We start from the raw sequence: 22,548 nt of genomic DNA on the forward strand, positions 1-22,548 counted from the left end.
ATACTCGCAAAATGTTACTACGGAACACAATGAATATATCGGGATAGGACATGCTTGCATGAATAATGTCTTAAAGGTATCCATCTCGAGTCTAAAAATTGTCAAAATCGGAGCATAACTGACACTGAATTTATGGACCCCAGTACCTATGGGTGACTTTTTACCGAAAATATCGGTCAATGTGTGATATAAAATATATAAATGAAGTTCAGAGAGAATTCTTTCATGATAATAAATAGTATGGCCGTGTCAAAAATATGTGGAATTCCCCTAGCCCCCATATTTCGAATAGAAAGATTTTCGAACTTCCGGCGGACTTTATACCGCATATATCGACCAATATGTGGGATATCTCAGCATATTTGCGAATGTACAGATATTTGAGAATATTCTCCGCCATGTAGCGGAATAAAGTTACGTAGAATTTCATTCAAACAAATTAATGGCACTAAAACATACCATATATAGTACTGCAATTGATCTGTAGCTTACCTCATATATTGAATATATTGACTTCCGTCAGAAATTACAATTTATATCTCGACCAATAACTCACAAATCTTAATAAAATGTATTTCAGATGCTTGCTTTGAGCATAGTTTTATTTGGTACCAAACCGTAAATCGTAACTTTCCTCACATGCCATATACCGAACGTAAATTTCCGTATCCCTGCTTAATTTTAAACATTATATAGAGCTCTATATGAGAGACCTCTCATTAAAGCACCGACTACATGATTTCACTTTTCAATTGAGAAAGAAGGTATAGAGTAAACGTAGAAAGATATTGCCAAGATGATATTGACTACATGACGAATATGACAAGGAAGATTAAATGCGATGGAACGATCAACCTGAATGCAAACTGCAAAAGTTATTTATAAAGGGGAGTTCCTACGGGCACTCGATAAAAGGTACTGCAGGAACATGATTAGAATACTCACTGGTCACAGTCTGGTAGTGGCACAAGCCTGCAACATGAGGCTGACAGTTTGACAGGACTGAAGAAATATTCAAGAGCAACGCACCAGAGAAACAATGCGTCTTTCGTTCACTTTTCCTGCATTGGCAAGGCAACGCTTCATGCATTTGGTATGAGACACTGGATTAAGTATCGTTAGTGAGGCCACAGAGCACTGTTGTAATTCGCGTCAAACGCAGGCATCTAGGCAGGATGACTACTCCTCATGGACTACGTATTGGCACTCCATCTGGTATCGCTAAGTACCAAAACTATCTATGCGTGATTCATTAGTACCTATACCAGACTAATCTAAACTAACCTAGTTACGCACGAACTTAGCCTTCGTTTATGGTTCAGAGGTTACAGTTACAGGTATAATTGATATCTTTCCATCGTTATCGTTATGAAGCACTTGGCCGTCAAGCAATCAAGCTTGCGTACTCCAATTATAGGCGAAATAAACCACTATAGTTTAGCGACTAAATGAAAAAGTATGTTGCTCTCATTTAGAGTTACGTAACTACTACTCTGGCATAACTTTCGCTTTTCATATGGTTCTTTTCTCAACACAACAGAAACTGCTTTTATGACACCTTAAAAGGCAAAATATTCGGTCACACCAGTTTCCTAACTCTGACACTTTTCCTTAAATGGTCTGAAAATGGAATGGCTGTGTTTTGGCTAATGAGTTGATTGTCCACCACTCTGTCAAGAGCACAACAAATGTGTGAAACTTAAGTGCGAAAACCCTTTGCTGGTTGTTTTCTTAATATTTAACAACTAAATTGTTTAACTGATTTACTCAGCCAAGTAAGCGGGTACATGTTGTGTACATTGGTGTTAGCTGGTGCTGTATAATGGTGTTGTCACGTTTCTTTTAATCAAGTAGAGCATTTCTTAGTCACAATTGTGCGCAAACTTCAACTGTTGTAAATTCTGCAAATGATTTACAAGTTGGGTTATGCAACTGAGTATTTTCGCAAATCGTGTGCAAAATTGCTCATCTTTCAGACAAAAAAAAGCATTTTTATATGTAATTAAAACAAGAAAAAACGTTAAGTTTAACGGAGCTAGAATACCCTTCACAAATAATGAAGTTTCCATACAAGAACTTGATTTTGGTCAATCAGTTTGTATGGCAGCTATATGATACAGTTATAAACTTGGTGGCAAACTTAATATACGCTTTTTAGGGTATAATAAAATGATTGCCGGCCACAATTTTCGGAATCTGATTGGTTGGTTGACAAGGTAGACGCAAGAGTGCCAGACCGCAGGCGGCCACATTTAGCCCAGCAACTCAGTGGATTTGGTAAAAAATCTGATTTTATCCACACCAGCTGTCAAATGTCTCTTAAATTGGAGCAATGAATATACCCCGTCTCATCCAGCTGAAGACTGGACATAGATAATGTTCGAGCGTCTCATTATCCTTCGCGCCTCCTCTGCATTCCACCAAATTAATTTTTCCCATTTTCTGAAGTGGAATCTTAAGGGTGCTGAGAATCTAGTTATTTCCTGATTGCATAACCTAACGCAATGGGACTTATGCTGGAATTAGTGACCCACGTGCCGCCCTAAAAATCAGCTGTTCTTTTTTGTTTATATTTGACATTTCATACAATTTTAATAAGCAAGTCGACAGCAATATGAAAGAAGACAATATTGATTAAATGTTTTTAAGTTTGTGCGAAGTGTACACATTGTATAAAAGTATGTAAAATTTGCCAAGGTATAAAATTCGCCCAATCAATAAAAACTGCGGCACCGCTGGTTATCAGTTAAAAACTTTTCTGGTGATTAACCATAACAATTGTTTTTGCATACAAGGATGTAGCCAGACATCTTTAACTAGCTTCTGAATTTAAAAAGGAAGTCATTGCAGAAGCCGAAGCAGCGGATTGGTCCCGACGAAAGGCTCTCGTTGGTGTTGCTGTGAGTTGATTGATAGTGTATTGTAAATTAATATTCATGCTTATGTACATAGATGCACTGCTATTATATATACATATATATATATATTTGTTAACTATGTGTCACAAGGCGTATCAGTGCAGAGCATTGCATGGAGTAATAAATTAGGGAAGTCAATAGTGCGCGAAATCATATTAAAATGTATGAGGTAATCTGGCGGCTGTGTTCCCTAGTTTATGTAAGCAAGCCAACAGAGTTTCAATACAAGGACGTCTCAATAAAAACAAGAATTTTTTAATATATGGAACATTCCGAATTGTGTCGGTGCAATTGATGGCAATTAATTGCCCGGCCAATACCAATCCGATGTTCTACAATTATAAAAAATTCTATAGCATCTGGTCCTTCGAGCCGGATAATTTTATTATACAGTTTTTCATTTTGTAAAGTCTGTATTTGTTTTAAATGTTCAACATGCCACTGGTTAGACTTTTATGCGATTTTTTGGAAACATATTTTTTTGATGCTTCGGAGGGCTCTTCTAAAACGGGTGTAGCTTTGTGCAAATACAACAATATCCTACCGGGCAGTTTTCTAAGGCTGTTTTGTAAACTACGATCCTGTGAGGCAACGACGTAACGTCCACATTTTGTCATGGACTTAATGCATTGTGAAGCTGGTACAGGTGCACCTTCGTGACCGCATTTGTGCACATGGAATTTCTTGACAATCATAGTAGCTCCAGCAAGCGGACTTCCCAGAGATTCTGCTTCTAGTATTACACATTGGGTAGTTACTAATTTTATATTTTATAGTTGACTGAAAATATTTTTTTATTTGCTCCTCGATTATAACTTTATTTTGTAGAGCTATCTGACAGAAAGTGGCATCTACCAAAATCTGGTATGGTTCTCGATATGCAAAATTCGTGGCAAAAAAGTTTAACGTTTTATGAGCTTTTTTAAAACGTGCAATTTTCATTATTGCAAAATAATTACCAGATTTTGGTTCTTCTCTCAGCGACTGTCGATCAGCAAACATCGAGCTTTCCTTTGGCGCGTTTTATCGTCAATAAATTTATATAATTTTATTACCTCTCCACTGGTATGCGACCAGGGAGTGAGTGCGTCAAGATTACCTTTTTTATAATTTCATATTAAAATAAACATTTTCGAAACGGAAAAACATTCAATTTTACTTTAATTTGCACACGCGGAAGTATAAAGTGGCAAGTAAGTGGTGGGCTTAACAGCATCTTTTTCTTGCAACTATACGTTCAGCAGTTCGTAGGTGCAGCTTTGGAAGTCAAAATGACGGAGGTACAGTCTATAAAATATTATTAATAAAGGATATTTATCTTAACAGAACAGCATAGGCATTAGCATAGGTGGGACATATGTTTTACGTTACTTCATGAATTCGTTGCTAATAAAAAGTAATACTGAAAACAAAAATATATAAATTGACTTTATCAAGACTGTGCAAGGAGGAGCTAATGTGAGAGGGGGAGATGGCGTTGGAACTTGTACAGCGTCAGAGTACCCTCTATTACGAAGTTCTACCTTTCGAGAACTTTAGAAGAGATAGACTGATTATTGTTGAGATAATCATTATGTCTTCGAAACAGTATTATCGGGGGCTACAGATTAGAGAGCCTTAGGTTTCTCCATGAGAACTTAAATAACGTTTCTGTCGCGAAGTTTTCGGTAATTTTCTCGCAGATCAGATCAATCACGTGATAGTTAACCGATTTCGTCCGATTATGCTGATTAATCACTTAACCAATCTCTCATTTCTGAAATCCCGTGTAGTAATCTTTTTGAATGTTTGTTATATTAAAATAGTCAGATGCATTTTTTATTACATAATAGGGTATAAAAAGATATTAATCTTAATTTTGATCGGTCAGCTTAAATAGCAGCTACAAGTATGTATATGCTATAGTTGTCCAATATAAGCAATTTGCTCGGAGGTGGCAGCGATGCATCTGATAATAATCCTTGCAAAATATCGTCAAGATGCACTGTCAAATAAAAAGGTTTTGCTTACAAGGACTGTACTTTGATCGTTCAGTTTCTATGGCAGCTATATGCTGTATTTGTCCGTTATTGGCGGTTCTGCCAAATGAGCAGATTCTTGGTGAGAAAAGGACATGTTCAAAATTTCAGATCGACATATCAATAACTGAGGAACTATTTCGAGTATATAGAGACAGACAGAGGGACATGGCTAAATGTCATCACGCTGATAATTTTATCCGCTTCGCAATAACAGATGAATTGTTTTAAAGAATCAATACACTTTAATCCAACGATTATAAAGTTTAAGAAACCACAGTAACTCCACTTAATTACGTGACATTTGATGCTAACGCATATAGCAAGCCAAGGTTTGAAGAGTCGTCAACAAATGATTTTAGATTTTTTCAACTAACTCAGTCGAGACATTAATGACTGGCGAATAGTCACAGTTCTTGTCTCATTAATCAAAAGTATTAGAAGTGTTAAATTTCGTTTTTAATAATTCATTTTACATCTTGTTCTTTTAATTTATGCGCTTGACAGTTCCTTTCTTCTATCATTCTGTTCGTTCTTTTATAATTTATTTTTGACTTGAAGTTTATTTTTTACTCAACTTTACAGCAATTTTGAAGAGTGACGCCATTGACCAAATTTAATAACTCTTCGCACACAACTTGCCAGACTAACTTATTCTTAGTTTATGATACTTAGACATATTTTGTTTCCGGGTAACTAATTAAGTTGCCTTTACCATCGTAAACATAATCTTCAAATAGTAAACTGTGACCCTCGCGTATAATGTTTCACTGTTGCTAATTAAATAATACCAATTTATAGCTTATCCACACAGTTAGGTTTTTATTTATAGCAAATTGTTTTATGTCTTTAGATGTTATAATTTTCCAAGATTTCAAATCAATACATACTTACAAGTAGATACCATACACACATATTTATTGAAATAGGTAAACTGTAACAACGTACAATACAAATACTAAGAAAAAATTATTAATATTTCTTAGAGCCCAAGAAAGTAAATCAAAAATTTGAAGAATTTTTCGTCTCTCTGTACATTTGTAACTGCATCACACAAAAGCTAATAACAGGGTATATTACGTTTGCCGCGAAGTTTGGAACACCTAAAAGGAAACGTTGGAGATCGTATGAGTGATAGTATGATGAGTTGTGTGTTTATCCATGTCCGACTGTCTGTATATACGAAAACTACTCCCTCAGTTTTATAGTAATCGATCTTAAATTTCACACGCTTCCTTTTCTTCCTTAGAAGCGGCTCCTTTGTCGAAGCCGCCGATATCGAACCACTATAGCATATAGCTGTCACATGAACTGACTGATCAAAATCAAGTTTTTGTAAGAAAACTTGAACCTGTGAAGGGTAAATAAAAGTGCTCAAATCTGGGCTAAAATAGCACTGGATGGGCCATTTTGATGCACTATCGTAGGGCCGTTATAAACTTATTATCTCGTCCCATCTTTGCGCTCAAACTTTTTCGTGCTTTCAATTAAATTACTTATTTTCGTTACGCTTTTTGTGGACAGCCATTCAAGGTTTGGTGCCTGATAGATTCCAAGTATTCTGTGTTTGGTTTGTGTTAGAGCTTGTCATTCACAGAGAAAGTGGAAAACGGTTTCCTTATTCCTATTCAAGCTGGCAGCTGTGGCAATCTGTGTAAGAAATCATAATCTTATCGTACTTGGGCCATATTTGCTTCGTTATACAAGTACTGCAGTTGGTTATTGATTTGCATCTGCTCTGAGCTAATGCATTTATTCAAAATGAGTATAAAGCTCTCTTTTGATCGTTCTCAGCGGTTATGGTATTAACTTCACCTCGTATTCGGCTGAAGAGGCTACTAGCTGGGTCAACTCGTCTGCTTTTGAGTTGCCGAACATGTTCGTGTGGTCGGAAATCAAAATTATGGATACGTGGAGTTGACCTTCCAAAGAGCTTAAAGCCTTCCTGCATTTATTGACTACGCTGGAATTAATAAGAGGCGTCAACAGAGTCAGCAATGTCGCCTGGCTATCTGTGTATATGTTTGTTTTCTGTATCTTCCCGTACTTATTCAATAGAACAACACAGGCCTTCCGCTTGGAAGATGCGGGCTGGCTAAGTTTGGTAGTCGTATAGAGTGAGAGGTTTAGAGACCATTGAAGTATACGCCCGCCTCTACTTCACAGTCCATTTTGGACCCGTCGGTGTAGATAGAGATGGCATCATCCTCACCTACAAAACCTCCTATACATTCACGTCTAGAGGGTATCCTCATCCGAAAGTGGCTATTGAAATCTAACCTCAAAATGATATAGTTTATTTACTGAAGTTTAGCTGGTTCAGGATGGCGCTATGTCCATAATATTTCCTGTTCCAACCTCTTAATTCCTTTATTCTTATAGCAGAACTTGCTGCTACTTTGCGAGTAAAGACGTCTATGGGCAGCTGATCCAGGAGTATATTAAGCGCATCGGTCGAACAAAACTTGATTCCATTAAATTTCCTGATATTATAGTGTGTTTTTTCCTGTTTTTATTCTCATATGGTTCAAATGTATATAGTCAAATGGACAGACAAAAACATATATAAATCTACTTTATATAGTGTCTCAATATTGTTTTGAAATCATAGGATGGAATCATTGTTATATTCTTTCACATTGGTTACACAGTTATTTTATTTTAAACTGGTGTGTTTTTATACAGAAATTAAAACAATATTGCACTCTCTGCCCCCCCACTGACACTTCTGCATATAGTAAATTACTTCACTAAGCTTTACGTGTTAACCGATTAGTCAATAATAGGCAAAACATGATAAAATATGAAAATCTGTTAAGTCTTGATTTTCGCCGGTCGGGTTTGTGTCGTGTGTTCTGCTGTATTTGTTTGTGTTAACAGTATTGACAGCAGTCACGCTATTAATATTTATTTGGTGTCGCTTCTCTACTGAATTTCGGCAAAGTGTAAACCGTAATTATGAATTAAACATCTTAATTTGCATGCCAAATTAAAATTTTCTGTTTTTTTCGTGTGATTGATGATGGGAATTTAATAGGCAAATTTGTTGCGTTCTAATGAGGTAATCTTCAAACCAAAAACAAAACAAACACAAAAGAAAGAAAAAAGATTTTAATATAATGAACACTAAGAAAAGATAATTATGCCCATAATTATTAGCCAGTAGTGAATGAGAGTGCTGTTAACAAGCTGTAGCTTTTTGTATAACAACTTTGATTAACAAAGGTTGTTTCTAACACCATAAAATATGTACCCATAAAGTATGTAAATAAATGTTTGGTACAATATGAAAAATGGATTGATTCCATCCATAAGTGAAATCCCACTTTCCATATAACGACAATCTTCACATTGCTAAATATTGAAAACTGTCCAGCGGCATTCATACGGTAAGGCTTAAAATCTTGTCAGACGCTAGTTTTCAAAGTTGTATGGAGGAGGGTGAAGTTAAAACATTCAGGTACTTTCTGCTTCATTGTCCGACCTTTGCAAGACTGAGACTAAAAGATCTCGGTAATCTAACCTTCGGCGAACTAGAAGATATAGCCGAAACTGATATTAGTCGTCTCAATAAATTTTTGATAGGCTCAAAGCGCTTTGTCGATGTGCAAGGATCTTATGATTCAGTATTTAGGAGTTTTAGGCACCACAACGGACCGGCGTTTTAAGCCGTCCAAGTGAGATCTCTCTTGGGATCGACCTCTTAACCTAAAATAACCTTACCATAATTTTAGAGAAATAATTTAGTAGTATTAACTTGGAATTGATAACTTAAATATAAGAGTGATATAAACGATAGCTGGAGACAATATATTTCGATTGAATTTTAAAATTTTCCTCGGCCCATTAACCATACAATGATATCCTAAATAAAATACAGATGGTATATACATTAAACGTATTAGTGGCCACTTTGTAAAAATTTTAAACCACAAACGTCACATTTTTGTTGTCAAAGTACAAAAATTTGCAAACAAATATTTTATTAATCGTATTCATATGTAAATATGTGAGCTTCCACTAATATCCGGGATTTGGGATAAACACGCGCGTGATTCATGTCTAGAAATCAGATACTTTGCTGCTTAAACTTTCGATGAACTGCTGTCAAATATAGTAAATTCATTTATTCTATAGTTATTATATACCTATATGTCTAACAGCAAAGTGTGAGCCTGTGAAATTATTAGATATTATGAAATGCAATAAATCTGTTAAGGATTCGTTTAAAATGTTAAGAGTAGTCAGAATTTTTAAAAATCGATTTTTTGCATTTTCTTAAAGTAAAATATCTTAGAAATATTCTATGAAATTTATAAATAAATTAGACAATTATTTTTCGATTTATTCGATAATTAGCAAAGGGGTTTCGGGCGGTCCAAAAATGTCGAAAAAAATTTTTGGATGCGCCACTTTGTTAATTAAAAAAAATGCTTCGATCGGGCACTAGATTATCTATTAAAAAAATAAATATTTTTGTCCGATGAATCCCAAAGATTGATGATGATCACGGCAAATAGCTTCGGTTGGAACTGGTTCAACTCAAACAATTATTACTTCTAAAATCATATATGGATTTTTTCAAAATTCTGTAAATTCAGCTCGAAACCTTATTTGGTGATGGTATTTTATAACTTTTATAAAATTAAATAATTTACTGGCAAAAAAAAAATTAAAATTGTAATTTTTTCATGTCAAAAATTACACTTATTCCTTTGCAAGGATCACTAAGCTTTTTGATAATATGAATGCAAGTTTTCGGTAGCATATGCCTTTGGTCCATAATCGTAATTTTATCTCAAGAGAAGGTATGCATCTAAAGCGGCAAAGTTTCCTTATAAATATAACAACAACAAATATAAATTTTATATAATAAACACGTGTGTATCGTTCAGCTAGCTGTACCTCCCACACTTATTAAGCTTACCTTCAGAGGCAATAATATTTAGTATAAGCTCCTAAATACAATAGAACACTGCTATCAAGTTTTAATACTGCAAATATACATTATTGTTGTCAACTCGGGGTTATCGCATACTAAATTTAGTCTATTGTTTAAATGCAAATAACATCGATATTAAATATATACACATACATATTTACAGCACAATTTTTCGACATAATGTTGTAATTTAATGTTTGCTTTTCCGTTCGTTTGTTCCCTACCCTGCAAGCCAACAAACCGTTAAATCACCGGTTAGTTACTCAACAGCCAGAGACTTCTGTTAAAGTTTCTAAGAGTTTTCTCTTCTCCTTAAGAAGCTGCTCATTTGTCGAAACCGGAAATCGGACCACTATTGCATATGGCTGGCATACAAACTGAACGATCTAACCCAAGTCCTTCTATGCAAAAATTTTTATTTGACGTAATATCTTCACGAAATTTTGTATGGACTATTTTCTAAGGCAACAGTATAACCTCCGAACAAACTGTTCAGATCGGACCACTATAATATTTCGCTGCCAAACATATTGAAATAATGAAAATCAAGATAACGATTTTGTATACCCTTTTATGCTATAAAAATTTAGCTGTGAAGGCTATTATAACTTCGATGCAAGCAAAATTAAAGTTTTGTTTTTGTTTTTTAACATATTATATTTTAATTTAACATTATTAAAAAGCAGTACGTTGATAAATTAGATGTGTACACACATGTACAATACAATCTTTAATGCTATAAATGGTATTTAATTTGAGGTAATTTTATAATTATGGCACACATGCTAATTGGAATATTTTAAATTGTGGAAAGACGAATATCTTTCTGCTTACTCTAATATATACATAATATTGACCGCAAATGTATAAGACTTATTGTGAATAGATTTCAAATAGCTCACTAAATATATAATCAATTTAAAAAATGTATATACATGTCCAGAGACAAAGTTCGAAATCACAGTTTTGCACGGTCCACTCGGATATTTATAAATTAGTAACTAAAGAGCCTTATGTACACTTATAAATAAAAAAAACGGTATAAAAATAGTTGCAAATTGTAAAAAAAGGTATTTGTTTATAAAAATGTACCTTTTAATTATGAAAAAAAAATTCTAAAAATTCAACGTTTATCTTATTGGAAATTTTGAAAGTTCATAACTCCAAAATTTTTCATATTGAGTCGAAATAAAAGAAAAACGTGTCCAATATTTTGCCTCAAAGAACACAAGAAATAAATGTTTTGCACAAAAAAAGATTTTAATTGAAAATTTTCGTGGAATGGCCCATATATGATTCTTTTTATTTGCATTCATAACTTAACTTTTGGTAATAAATATTCAAAAAGGACACATGTTTAACAGAGCTGAAACTGTGACAACAAAGTAAATAGATAAAATGGAAAGGCGTATGCGAGTATACAGCAATTAACACATGCTTTACTGCTTACTGCTAACTGCTTACTTATGCTCAAAACTAAATAAATTTGCACATCTAAAGAGCATTTAATGATACGTTAGTATGTGAAAATAAACATTACATTTACATTTGATTATTGCTGATGTAACCGAGAGAATAACAAAAATGTCTTAACATTTGTGAAAACATGTTTTAAGCTGAGTATTTGGCATTCACAGATAGCTTGAAGCCGCATCGGCTTTAGCACTTATAGCCAGAGCAAAATGATGGAAAGATTTGCCAAAAAACTTGGAGTTACTTATAAGTGCAGAAATAACCTTGATTGATGAACACACAACTTTCTAAAGACAGCGCGATTTGAATTTATTACCGAAGCTTACCGCACTTTTCTTCTGATATTTTATTTACTGAAATATTTTTGTTCGATTGAAGATTTGGAAGGAATAAAAATAAATGCTTTTTGAATTAGATTCTATATTAGATTCACAAAAATATATTTTTTTGCGCAAATAAAGTGCGATACGAGCTTTTCAGCCTGCCTGTTGGTTTGGTTGAGTTATATTTTATTCAGTGCGAGGCATCTCGTATGGGTTTAGGTAAACAGTATGTATTGTATAACATATGTATATCTAATAAAGCGTTTTCAGAGTTTGAATATCCATTTGAGTTTGTTTAGTTTTATCACACAAGCAAAGCAAGCCGATTAGTTCACAAACAAATCAAATTTGGCAACTGCCAATAGCCGAGCAAAACAAAAGTATTTTATTAATAATTTAGATTTAAAGAAAAATGTAATAATAGAAACCGTTTTAACAAAAAAAATTATTAGCAGATTACGATTTCTTAAAAATCTATTATATTGAACATAAATAAATCAAAAAAATAAAACACAAATTATTTAAAATTTTAATTTATTAAATTTATTGTTTAAGTATACATACATATATATGCATGAAAAAAATATTATAATCAATGGTTGAAAAAGCTGGTGGAAGCGCATTAAAATTCTAGCTAACACCTAAGTAGTTATAAAGGGTGTCCCAAAATTAACGCAAGATTGGAATTAAATGGAAATAAAAAAAAATTTCAAACACGATTCCGACCATATTTTGTATGCAATTTTGAACTGCGGCCACCAAGCTTTCATTATTTTTGAAATATTGTTCACTAATGAAGACACATTGTCCTATCGTGTTACGCTTCATTTGCACTGAGCCTAAACTGTCAGCTGTCGATTTGTTTTTTTTTAAACTGCGTAAATTTTGGGAAACCCTTTGTTACCAGATGATTTCTAACGTATTAATGCTTACCAGTCCTAAGTTTTAGTGGTTGTACGCACTTTTGCGAACTTCATTATGGGATATGAAGTAATAGTTAGAAATCTTAATTCTCGTGCGCTATCAATAAGGGGTTAGGTGTAGTCAGAGACATGAAAAAATTACAACTTAAAATATTTTTTGCCTGTAAATTATTTTATTTTATAAAAGTGATGCCTGTTTATCCAGGTCCAATCGACGCTTCTTGCGATGATTATCACTAATCCTTAGAGATTCATCTAAAATGAGTTGCACAAAAAAATTAGTTTAATTAATAGAAAATCAGGCGCCTGGTACTAGTTTTTCGTGTTTTCAAAAAGCTGTATAAACTTCATTGTATAGCACCTAGCGGTTTTCAAGTTACAGTGGTCACCAGTTCAAAAAACATAGTTTTGAGAAAAACGCATTTGAAGTTTTACACCAACGGTCCAGAGCGCCCGAGAACTCTTTCCTAATTATCGAATAACTCGAAAAGTGCTTGTCGGATTTACTTAAAACTTTCACGGAATATTTCCTAAATACTAAACATTAAGAAATGCAAAAAAAAAATCGTTTTGCTGTTGAAAATTCTGACTGCCCTTAATCTCACAAAGTTAAGTCATACCGAACATGTATGTTTAGTTCTTCTCCTTACATTCTATGTGCTCAATGAACTTTCAAACAATGATAAAGTACGAGATTGAAAGCGTCGTAAACGAAGCTGTATAACTTTCATTGTAATAGGTAATTCGTTCATAATGTCACGAACGCATGCTGTTTTATGTCAAACGCACTTCAAAAAAGGAAAGGAAACTGTCTACCATATACATATCTACATTTTTTTCTCTCCTACTTGCGCTTGCGAATACTACGCATATGAGAGAAAATATCTCAAGCAGTTTGTATCAATACTATAATGATTAGGCTCAGCGCTAGAATAACCTTCAAAAATAAAGAAATTCTCATACAAGAACTGCAGTTGATCGATCAGTTTGTTTGGTAGCTATTTGGCTAAATCAACTCAACTCATCATGCTGATCATTCATATACAAATATATGATGATGATGATGAATTTATAAGGTCTACAACGTTTGCTTCTGGGTGTTACAAGCTTCGTGACCCTGTTTAGGGTATACAAAAATAATACTAATAATTCATAGACCAAGAAGTATTTATATTTTATAGTAGTTATAATTACTTTATATTATAATTTGATACTAATCAGAAATTATATACCAATTTGATTTTGATATGCCTACAGTATCCATTTTACGTAATTATTATTATAAAAAATTATTTGAAGGCGATAATTAGGCATGCATTTAATTAAGAACCGTAAAACGAATAAAGAAAAATATTTAAGATTTACACAAACCAATTTACTTGAACAATCCAAATTACGGTTCGCGTTTTACGCTGAAAATATGTTTGTGTTACATATGTATGTGTTTGTGTGATCTTTGATTCGTACAAGTAGTTTGTATAGGCACTAGTTAATTTTCTGTTAATATGATTTTGATGAAAATAACACGACCTTGTTATATCCGAATTGTTATCATTGTTTTTGGTATAATAAAACCACGATTTTCGAGGATTGTTATCAATTTTTGATTCGTAAAAATCATGTTGCCTCATCTTATGCCAGCCGACACTAATTAAAAGTATGAAGTTCAGCTAAATTGTTAAATAAACAGCCATCGCTGCGTTACGTTAAAACATCGACGAGTTGTTCGCATTGTCATTGTTTTCAAATTATTGTAAATTCTACGGACGGCTAGATGCTCGTAATACTAACGGTATTATTTCTATAACACGAAGCAGGTGGAAGGCCTTAAAATTTTGTAATACGGTGATTTCTTGAGCTCCGTTCAGATTCAGCTATCGAGATCAAGAATGGTAGGAAAAGAGATTACTGCAATTTCGGGCCACTATTTTTTATAACCTGAACAGGGTAAATTAAGTTCGTCACGAAGTTTGCAACACTCAGAAGAAAACGGAAACGGAGACCCTATAAAGTATATATTATATATAAATGATTGGCCAGTCGATTTAGAAATGTTCGTATGTCTCTCCGTCTGAAATTTTGCGCACGTCCTTTGCTGCTCAGTACCGCCGAGATATAACAGTCATACAAACTGAGCGATCAAACTCAAGTCATTGTATGAAAAACTTAATTATTTTACAAGACATTTTCACGAAATTTGGATTGTCCAAAGCCAGCAGTACAACCTCCGAAGAAATAATTTAGGTCGGAGCACTATAGAATATAACTGTTATACGAGCTGATAGATCAAAATCAAATTCCTGTAAGAAAACTTGAACCCGTAAAGCGTATTAGAGCTTCGGTGAAGCCGAAATTAATGTTTTTTCTTGTTTATGTTGCGTTGGACTGTTTGGGACGTCATGGAAAAAGCGAGCCTTGCTTAAAATTACTCTTAAAGTTTGGCAGTTCGTTTCGTTTTTGTCGTCATGGGTGGCAATCTTTACCTTATCAGTTTTGTTCGGAATCAGTTATCGTCATTATTTCAAAATAAGAACTACAAGTATATGCCACAAAGCTCATTGCAATCCATTTTAAATTTAGAGTGGTGAGTCGTTTATAAACTAAAAAAGTATCTTTTATTCAAATTTTGAGATTTTCGTTTGTTTCCATTTCAACTTGTATAATTAAAATAAAAACTTTGGTTTCAAATCAAAAGATATGTTTCAGACATTTTCTACGACAATAGAAAGTGTACCCTAAGTTTAAACGTGTGCTGAGGATCAACGAAAATGTTTTTCGCGCTAGAAGAACACTTGAGCGTCTGGAATTACTTTTCTTAAATCAACTGTAAGAAACAAACTTCTATTTGATCGAAAGATCCGTATGTTGCCTAAACTCTTTTTACAACTTTGTTTAGGCCTATATTGTTACCAAATTCATTATGACAACTTAGTATCGGTTCAAAAACAGTTTTTACATTTCGCTTTACGTCATTCCGCTATGTTAAGTCTACCTCAATATAAAGTCATTTCAAACTTATAAATCAACCTACACTTACTAGTCTTAGGGAAATCCTGAATGGAACAGTTCTTTTATCTTTTTTTTCTTTTCTCTTGTCTGAAGTTAAATTGAATAGGCCGGTTCGCATTTTGAGGTCGGGTTGGTTGGGGGAAAGAGGTTAATCTTTGGGTTATTATTATTATTTTAGACTTGTGTCACGCCAATCGTGTGGCTGGTCTTCGACTGTTTTGAGCGAAGAGTATAAACACTTGCATTTATTAGGCAATTCCAAGAGAGTATTACCGGAAATTGCTATGAATTTTACGTTTTACAAAACTTAGGGTCAACAACGCCTATCTTACTTATTATTTATGGAATAGAAAATCTTGCTGCCAAACTGTTGACGCTGTATAACGTCAAACCGGATTTGGAACGCACACCTAGTCTTTTGTGCACCCTAATATCCGTAGATACATACATAACTACGTAAGTATGGATTTGTGTGTATGTATGTGTATGTGTGGGCAGAAACTTTAAAAATAATTTTAAATTCAACTGCGGTTTCATCATTCAAAATCAGTCGTAAAAATATTTTATTATGTAATGAAAAGATTTTTTGAATGATGTTTGTATGTATGTGCTTGTACTCGTATGTGTGTGTCTCTATGCACTCGCACAGAATAACCAATTGTCATAATGCAACTACAAATAATAGCTTATTAATTTAATATTGATTGAAAGTATAGAAGCCCGAGAACTGACACTGAATAATAGTAAGCGGACATTGCATGAAATACATAACAACATTGGCGACAACATGACAATAATGCTAAAATTCGCCACGAAGCCACTGACAGCGCTGTGCGAATTCCCAGCGCTACAGCAATTATATTTTGCGATTTCAGTTATACTATATACTATATTATAATGTATTTGCATAAAAACTATTTATGCTTGAAATAATAAATATTAAATGCAATTTCAGTTGACACAGTTGCACTTTTTGGGTCAGTCGATATTGCAAGTTTCACAAGAAGGTGTTTAGGTTTGAAATGGCGTGCACTTAATATATGGTATAAATAGGAGATCCCAGCTGCAAATTGCTATTTTAGTACAGATATGATAATTTGAATAATTACTCTCATTAAAATGGCACAGTCACACGCTCATGAGCACTCTTCGAAGAAGACTGCAACCATCTAGACTCGGTTTATTGAAATCATTGTTGCAATTTATGAGCATTTATTATGAATACATATGTATGTACAATACTTCAATGAGTAATAGAAGTCAAACTCCTTTATCGATAATGATCAAAAATCCTGAACAAATTAAATTTTTTTTGGTATCTGAGCGCTCTTTAGTTAAAAAATGTTTTTTACCAATTTTTCCCTATGTTACTGGCTTTCAAGTTGACCACACGTAAGAAGTGTAGAAATAGAGTTTGCAACAGTTTGCCCCGTAACCTATTTTGGAGTGTGATTGACAGTAAAACGATTAGTTGGTGACATCACAAAAGAAAGTTTAGCAGTTCTATTGTTTTGAAGCGCACACAAAAGAGCTAAAAGCCAATCCAAATGCCTGAATTTTGCAACTATTTCCTCATCCAGCCCTAGCTCTTAGAAATTGAAAGTATCAAATATATTGATCAACGAAATTTTCGACAAGGTTGCATAGGTTAGATTCAATAGCTGATCCAGATATCACACTTGGACCCCTATATGCAGTTCCTTGTAGCGCCAAAAAAGCAGAACTTCTGTATTCAATCTTACAAGTCAGCAAAGCGCCTAGTGGCTAATACAAATTGGCTTAGGCGTTTAATTGCAATTCCCACCAGCTTGGATTAATATCTGAAAGATTGAGCCCTTAAGTGTTTAAGCCTTGATCTCAGAAACGCGTGGCAATCAGACAGGAAATGTTATGATGTTTCCACCTCGTCTTCCTCTATATACAAGTAGCTTCTGCAGCTGGCGTCCGGTAAGATCTCAACCTTAAAGCATGGACGCCTATAGGGTCTTTCCTTTCCAGCTCATCAGCTTCACAGTTAACTGTGATTTCACTGTAGCCTGGGTCAAAGTAGTAGTAGTAGTTTTATCACAAAGTCACTTGTTGTATAGGAACATTGATCTAAAAGCGAATATTTGATCTACATTTTTGAGGATGAACCGATCGAGTTTTGATAACACACCCTTTTCTAACTCGTTTCGAAAAAGGATATTACCTATAGACTATTAAACTATAGACTATAGTAAGTCTTTCCTATATTTTTGGTCGGCACTCCTCATTTCTGTATTCTTCGCGCGTTTGTATTTCCCCATTAATTCCCTTAAGATGGACTACTTTATATGTAACCTCAGAAGGATGTGAATGGAATGGTGGAATACATCAGCCATTGCTAATCAGGTACTTGGGGATAGGCGCTGAAGGCTGAAGGAAGAGGTGAAACGGTTGGATTGGGCCAGAGGAGATGAAAAACGCAATTGGTGCAGTGCCTCGGATCCAGCCAGTTTCTGCACTGGACTGTATGAAAAATTCACTCGGATGATATCACCAATAACTTTACAGCTGTGCAGTGTTCAATAACCAAATTTTAACAGACCTTTCCAAAAATGTTATGTCTTGTTTAAGCGCCATTAGTTAATTCAGACATCCATTATAGAGGTTCGGTGTCACACCGAAGAAATATCTGCAAGCCACCATCCCATCATTCTTTTCGTGGGAACGTCGACCAACATAAATACTTATACATGGGAATATTATTAATGTTCTGCAATCATATTAAAATAACTAAATTGTATTTTACTTCAATATTAAATATTAAAAAATAAAATTATTACTAATTTATGAGCAAACTTTATTTCATTACATTAACATTTAATATTGAATTTATAAGCGAATTTTCATGTATAATTAAAACCACTATACAAGTATTTATTTGCTATGTACAGCCGTCGAAAGCAATTATGATGCTCATTCATAGTTGTTTTTATAAATATCATAGAGTTTGGAAAAACCTTTATGTATATGTATATGTGACATGGTGTGTTTGAGCTCGTCTACTGAGCGTGCGCCACCGCTTTATTAAATGACTTTTGGTTTGTTTGTTTACCTTACTCGTATTTGTTGTACGAGTAGATCTGCTCGTATGCTTCGTTGCTGTTATTGTTGTTCTTGTTGTTGTTGCGGAGTCTCAGGTCGCTTAGACTGCGATGACGCTGCTATTGAGGTTGCCGGTGGCTTAGCGGATTGACAACTTAGCCAGCCACTGAATCTAATATTTCTGTAAGGGAAAGAGCCTAAGGTATTCGCATTTGATGCTACTGTGGAGAAGCAATTGAGATGACGCGACTGCGCGCGCGAGAGTTGGGATTCCCTAGCACCGTAGCATCCATGAACCGCTCGATTTTCATATAAATTGAGCTGAGCGAGAACAATTGGTCAGCATTCGGTGATCGGGCGTGCAACAGTTGTGAACCAACTACAAAGTGAATTTCGAACTCCAAACGTTTAGTGATAATTTAAACATTTAATTACGGATTATATGAATAATATATAATTATACACCCAAGGATCGCTAAAAATATTACGTAACTTTCTTTAGTCGGGTACTAGCGACCGAAACTTGAGAATGGTGAGTTAAGGCAAAGCAGCGTTTAAGAAATAATCATAATGGGCATCTTAATTTCGCAATACGGTAACTTGCACTAGACAAGTATCTATTTTGCAACATGCAGAGGCACATATGTGTATATACATATTTACATAAGTATATTCATACGTACGCTTGTGGCGTTGGCTAACTATTAGCGCGAAATGTGATTTATGACCAAGTGTGACGCTATGTGCTTAGCAACAAAATTTATGTCATAGGTAAAGACAAAGAATACCTGGCAATACTGAAAATGGAAAATGAAAAGTTGAAGACCAACGTCTGTCTGTCTTGTTGCTAAAATAATAGAAACAACAATAATTTCTTAACAACCAAATATAGCGAATCTCTATTTATACAGCCAAGTATTTTAGGCGTATAACGGAGGGTTGACTCGGAAACTACAACGCTAGCTACAATAATGGAAACACAACTTGTGATGGAGAAATTCAGTTATGTCGTAGCAAAATTTTTTTTTCGTTAGAAAAAAAAAACAAACGAACAAAATATTGACTCTAATGCGGTTTTTTGTTTCTTAGCCTACAATGCTATGGCGTTATTGCCGGGCTTATTTCGAAATCGTGACATGAAGCACACTGCAATTGCAATGCAAAGGCAGCTCAATGCACAATCAGTTCCCAGCTTATTGAGAATACCATCACGAAATAGTGAAGTGGTACAAAACCATAACTTTTAAGGGCGGCATAGATTCAGCTAACGTAATAACATTTTTTTTTAATTTTTACAAATTTTTGCATTTTGATACAGGCATGTTTATGCGAGTTTGAGACTGTGCATCGTTGATTTGTTTGTTGATTGAAGACGCTTTGATTGTTTTTAACTGATTTGAATAGTGAAGGCGACCAAAGTGTACTATGATTTAATGACTAGTTTGCGGATACACTATACATTGTTAGCAATTATGACTTGCGTAATACCTGCCTGCCAAATTTGACTTGTGTACATGTGATACATACATACATCAAAATATATGTTTATATTTTATTGCACGGCACCTAAAAATTTTGTAAAATTTCATATATTTTACAGAAATTATTTCTACTTCTGCTGGCATTAGCTGCCGCTGGTGCGCATGCTGATGTCTCACACTTGAGTAGCGACTTACAGGAGGATGGTTATCATTACCAGCAGCCTTCGGTGCCTTTCCCAGCACCACCTTCGGGCAATGGCATAGATGATGTACAATACCAACCAAGACCACAGCCACAGCCACAGCCATCGTACCCTGCACCACGTCCGCAGCCACAACCACAGCCGCAGCCAACGTATCCAGCACCACGGCCACAGCCACAACCGCAACCGCAGCCACAACCAAGACCTCAACCTTCATATCCAGCTCCTTCACAGCCATCATATCCAGCACCACGCCCACAGCCACAACCTCAACCGCAGCCTCAACCAAGGCCTCAACCTTCATATCCAGCTCCTTCACAGCCATCATATCCAGCACCACGCCCACAACCTCAGCCGCAACCGCAGCCACAACCAAGGCCTCAACCTTCATATCCAGCTCCCTCACAGCCCACACAGCCATCCCCTCGTCCACAACCTCAGCCTAGTCGTCCAGCGCCAGCACCACAACCAGGTCCGGAATATTTGCCCCCAGAGCAACCACAACAGCCAAGACCTCGTCCTCAACCACAGCCACGCCCACAACCTCAACCCCAGCCCTCGTATCCTACACCAAGGCCCCAACCACAACCCCAGCCGTCATATCCTGCTCCACGTCCTCAACAACAACCGCAACCACGACCACAGCCACAACCGCGTCCACAACCTCAGGCAACACCTGGCCCTGAGTATATACCTCCAGCTGAACCAACTACTGGTCCAACTTATCAACCACGGCCACAACCACCCAGTCCTGGTCCAACTTATCAACCACGACCACAACTACCCAGTCCTGGTCCAACTTATCAGCCACGACCACAACCACCCAGTCCTGGTCCAACTTATCAACCACGACCACAACAACCCACTCCTGGCTCAACTTATCAGCCACGGCCACAGCAACCCACTCCTGGACCAACATTCCAACCACGACCACAACAACCCACTCCTGGTCCAACTTATCAACCACGGCCACAGCAACCCACTCCTGGACCAACATACCAGCCACGTCCACAACCACAACCAAAACCATCGCAACCTGCCAAACCCGGTCCAGAATATTTGCCACCACCTGGTGAAAATGAAGTAGGCCCAAAACAGCCGACACCTCGCCCTCAACCCCAACCTCGTCCGTCGCGACCTAGCCAACCGGCACCTCGACCAACCTACCCTGCTCCTCAGCCTAGTTATCCGGGACCACAGTCAACGCAACCAGAACCAACGTACCCAGAAGGTCCAGGTGGTCCAAGTGGTCCAGGTGGTCCAGGTGGTCCAAGCGGTCCAGGTGGTCCAAGCGGTCCAGGTGGTCCCGGAGGTCCAAGCGGTCCAGGAGGCCCAGGCGGTTCATATGGTCCAGGTGGTCCAAGCGGTCCAAGTGGTCCACAAGGCCCAGGTGGTCCAGGAGGCCCAGGCAGTTCATATGGCCCAGGTAGTCCAGAAGGCCCAGGAGGACCAAGCGGTCCATACGGTCCAGGAGGACCAGGTGGACCAAGCGGTCCACAAGGCCCAGGAGGTCCAAGCGGTCCAGGAGGACCAAGCGGTCCAGGAGGACCAAGCGGTCCAGGAGGACCAAGCGGTCCAGGAGGACCAGGTGGTCCAAGTGGTCCACAAGGGCCGGGTGGTCCAGGGGGCTCAGGCGGTTCATATGGTCCAGAAGGACCCGGCGGTCCAAGTGGTCCACAAGGCCCGGGTGGTCCAGGAGGTCCAAGCGGTTCATATGGTCCAGGTGGCCCTGGTGGACCAACAGGACCTAGCGGTCCCGAGGCAGGATCTCTCGGACCTGATGGTTATAACTACAACAAACCAGCTAGACCCTTCTCATATTAAAATAATGTACTCAACACATGAAACTCGCCCATTTAGTATTATAAACAACAACGAAATTTTTATGCAGAATTTAATAGTAAAAAAAAACAATAAAAACGAAAATTAATGTATGAGCAACATGTCTTCCATACTGTCTAAAAAGAGACAAACTGAGAGATTGTTTACCACGGACGCGAATGCCAGTTGACATTTACGTAAAATATAAATTATATGACTATTTAAAAATAAATTTTACTATAAAAAAAGCCGTGTTCAATGTTAATTATCAATGGGTTAAGCGAAAACGATAAAACTCGCAATGTCAAGTAAATTTTGTAGGCACAAATGAGAAAATCACTTAACGAATGTACGAGTGTGTATGTTCC

General features: G+C 36.2%; 2 protein-coding genes across 2 annotated transcripts; one reads left to right on the top strand and one right to left on the bottom strand.

Moving 5' to 3' along the window:
- Nucleotides 1–3,340: 3,340 nt before the first annotated feature.
- Nucleotides 3,341–3,892, bottom strand: LOC118681589 (rRNA-processing protein UTP23 homolog). Its single transcript, XM_036366679.2, is given in 2 exon segments — nt 3,341–3,688; nt 3,690–3,892. Coding segments are annotated over 2 exon segments (519 nt in total). The 5' UTR covers nt 3,861–3,892.
- Nucleotides 3,893–19,003: 15,111 nt separating this feature from the next.
- LOC106619847 (collagen alpha-1(I) chain) lies at nt 19,004–22,293 on the top strand. The gene is made up of 2 exons (XM_014238132.3): nt 19,004–19,207; nt 20,276–22,293. Exons 1-2 carry the CDS (start codon nt 19,205–19,207, stop codon nt 22,181–22,183), a joined length of 1,911 nt encoding a protein of 636 aa, XP_014093607.3. The 5' UTR covers nt 19,004–19,204; the 3' UTR covers nt 22,184–22,293.
- The last annotated feature ends 255 nt before the right edge of the window (nt 22,294–22,548 follow it).

This window comes from Bactrocera oleae, chromosome 3 (genome assembly GCF_042242935.1).
Source record: "Bactrocera oleae isolate idBacOlea1 chromosome 3, idBacOlea1, whole genome shotgun sequence".
In the NCBI taxonomy this organism is placed as follows: Eukaryota; Metazoa; Arthropoda; class Insecta; order Diptera; family Tephritidae; genus Bactrocera; species Bactrocera oleae.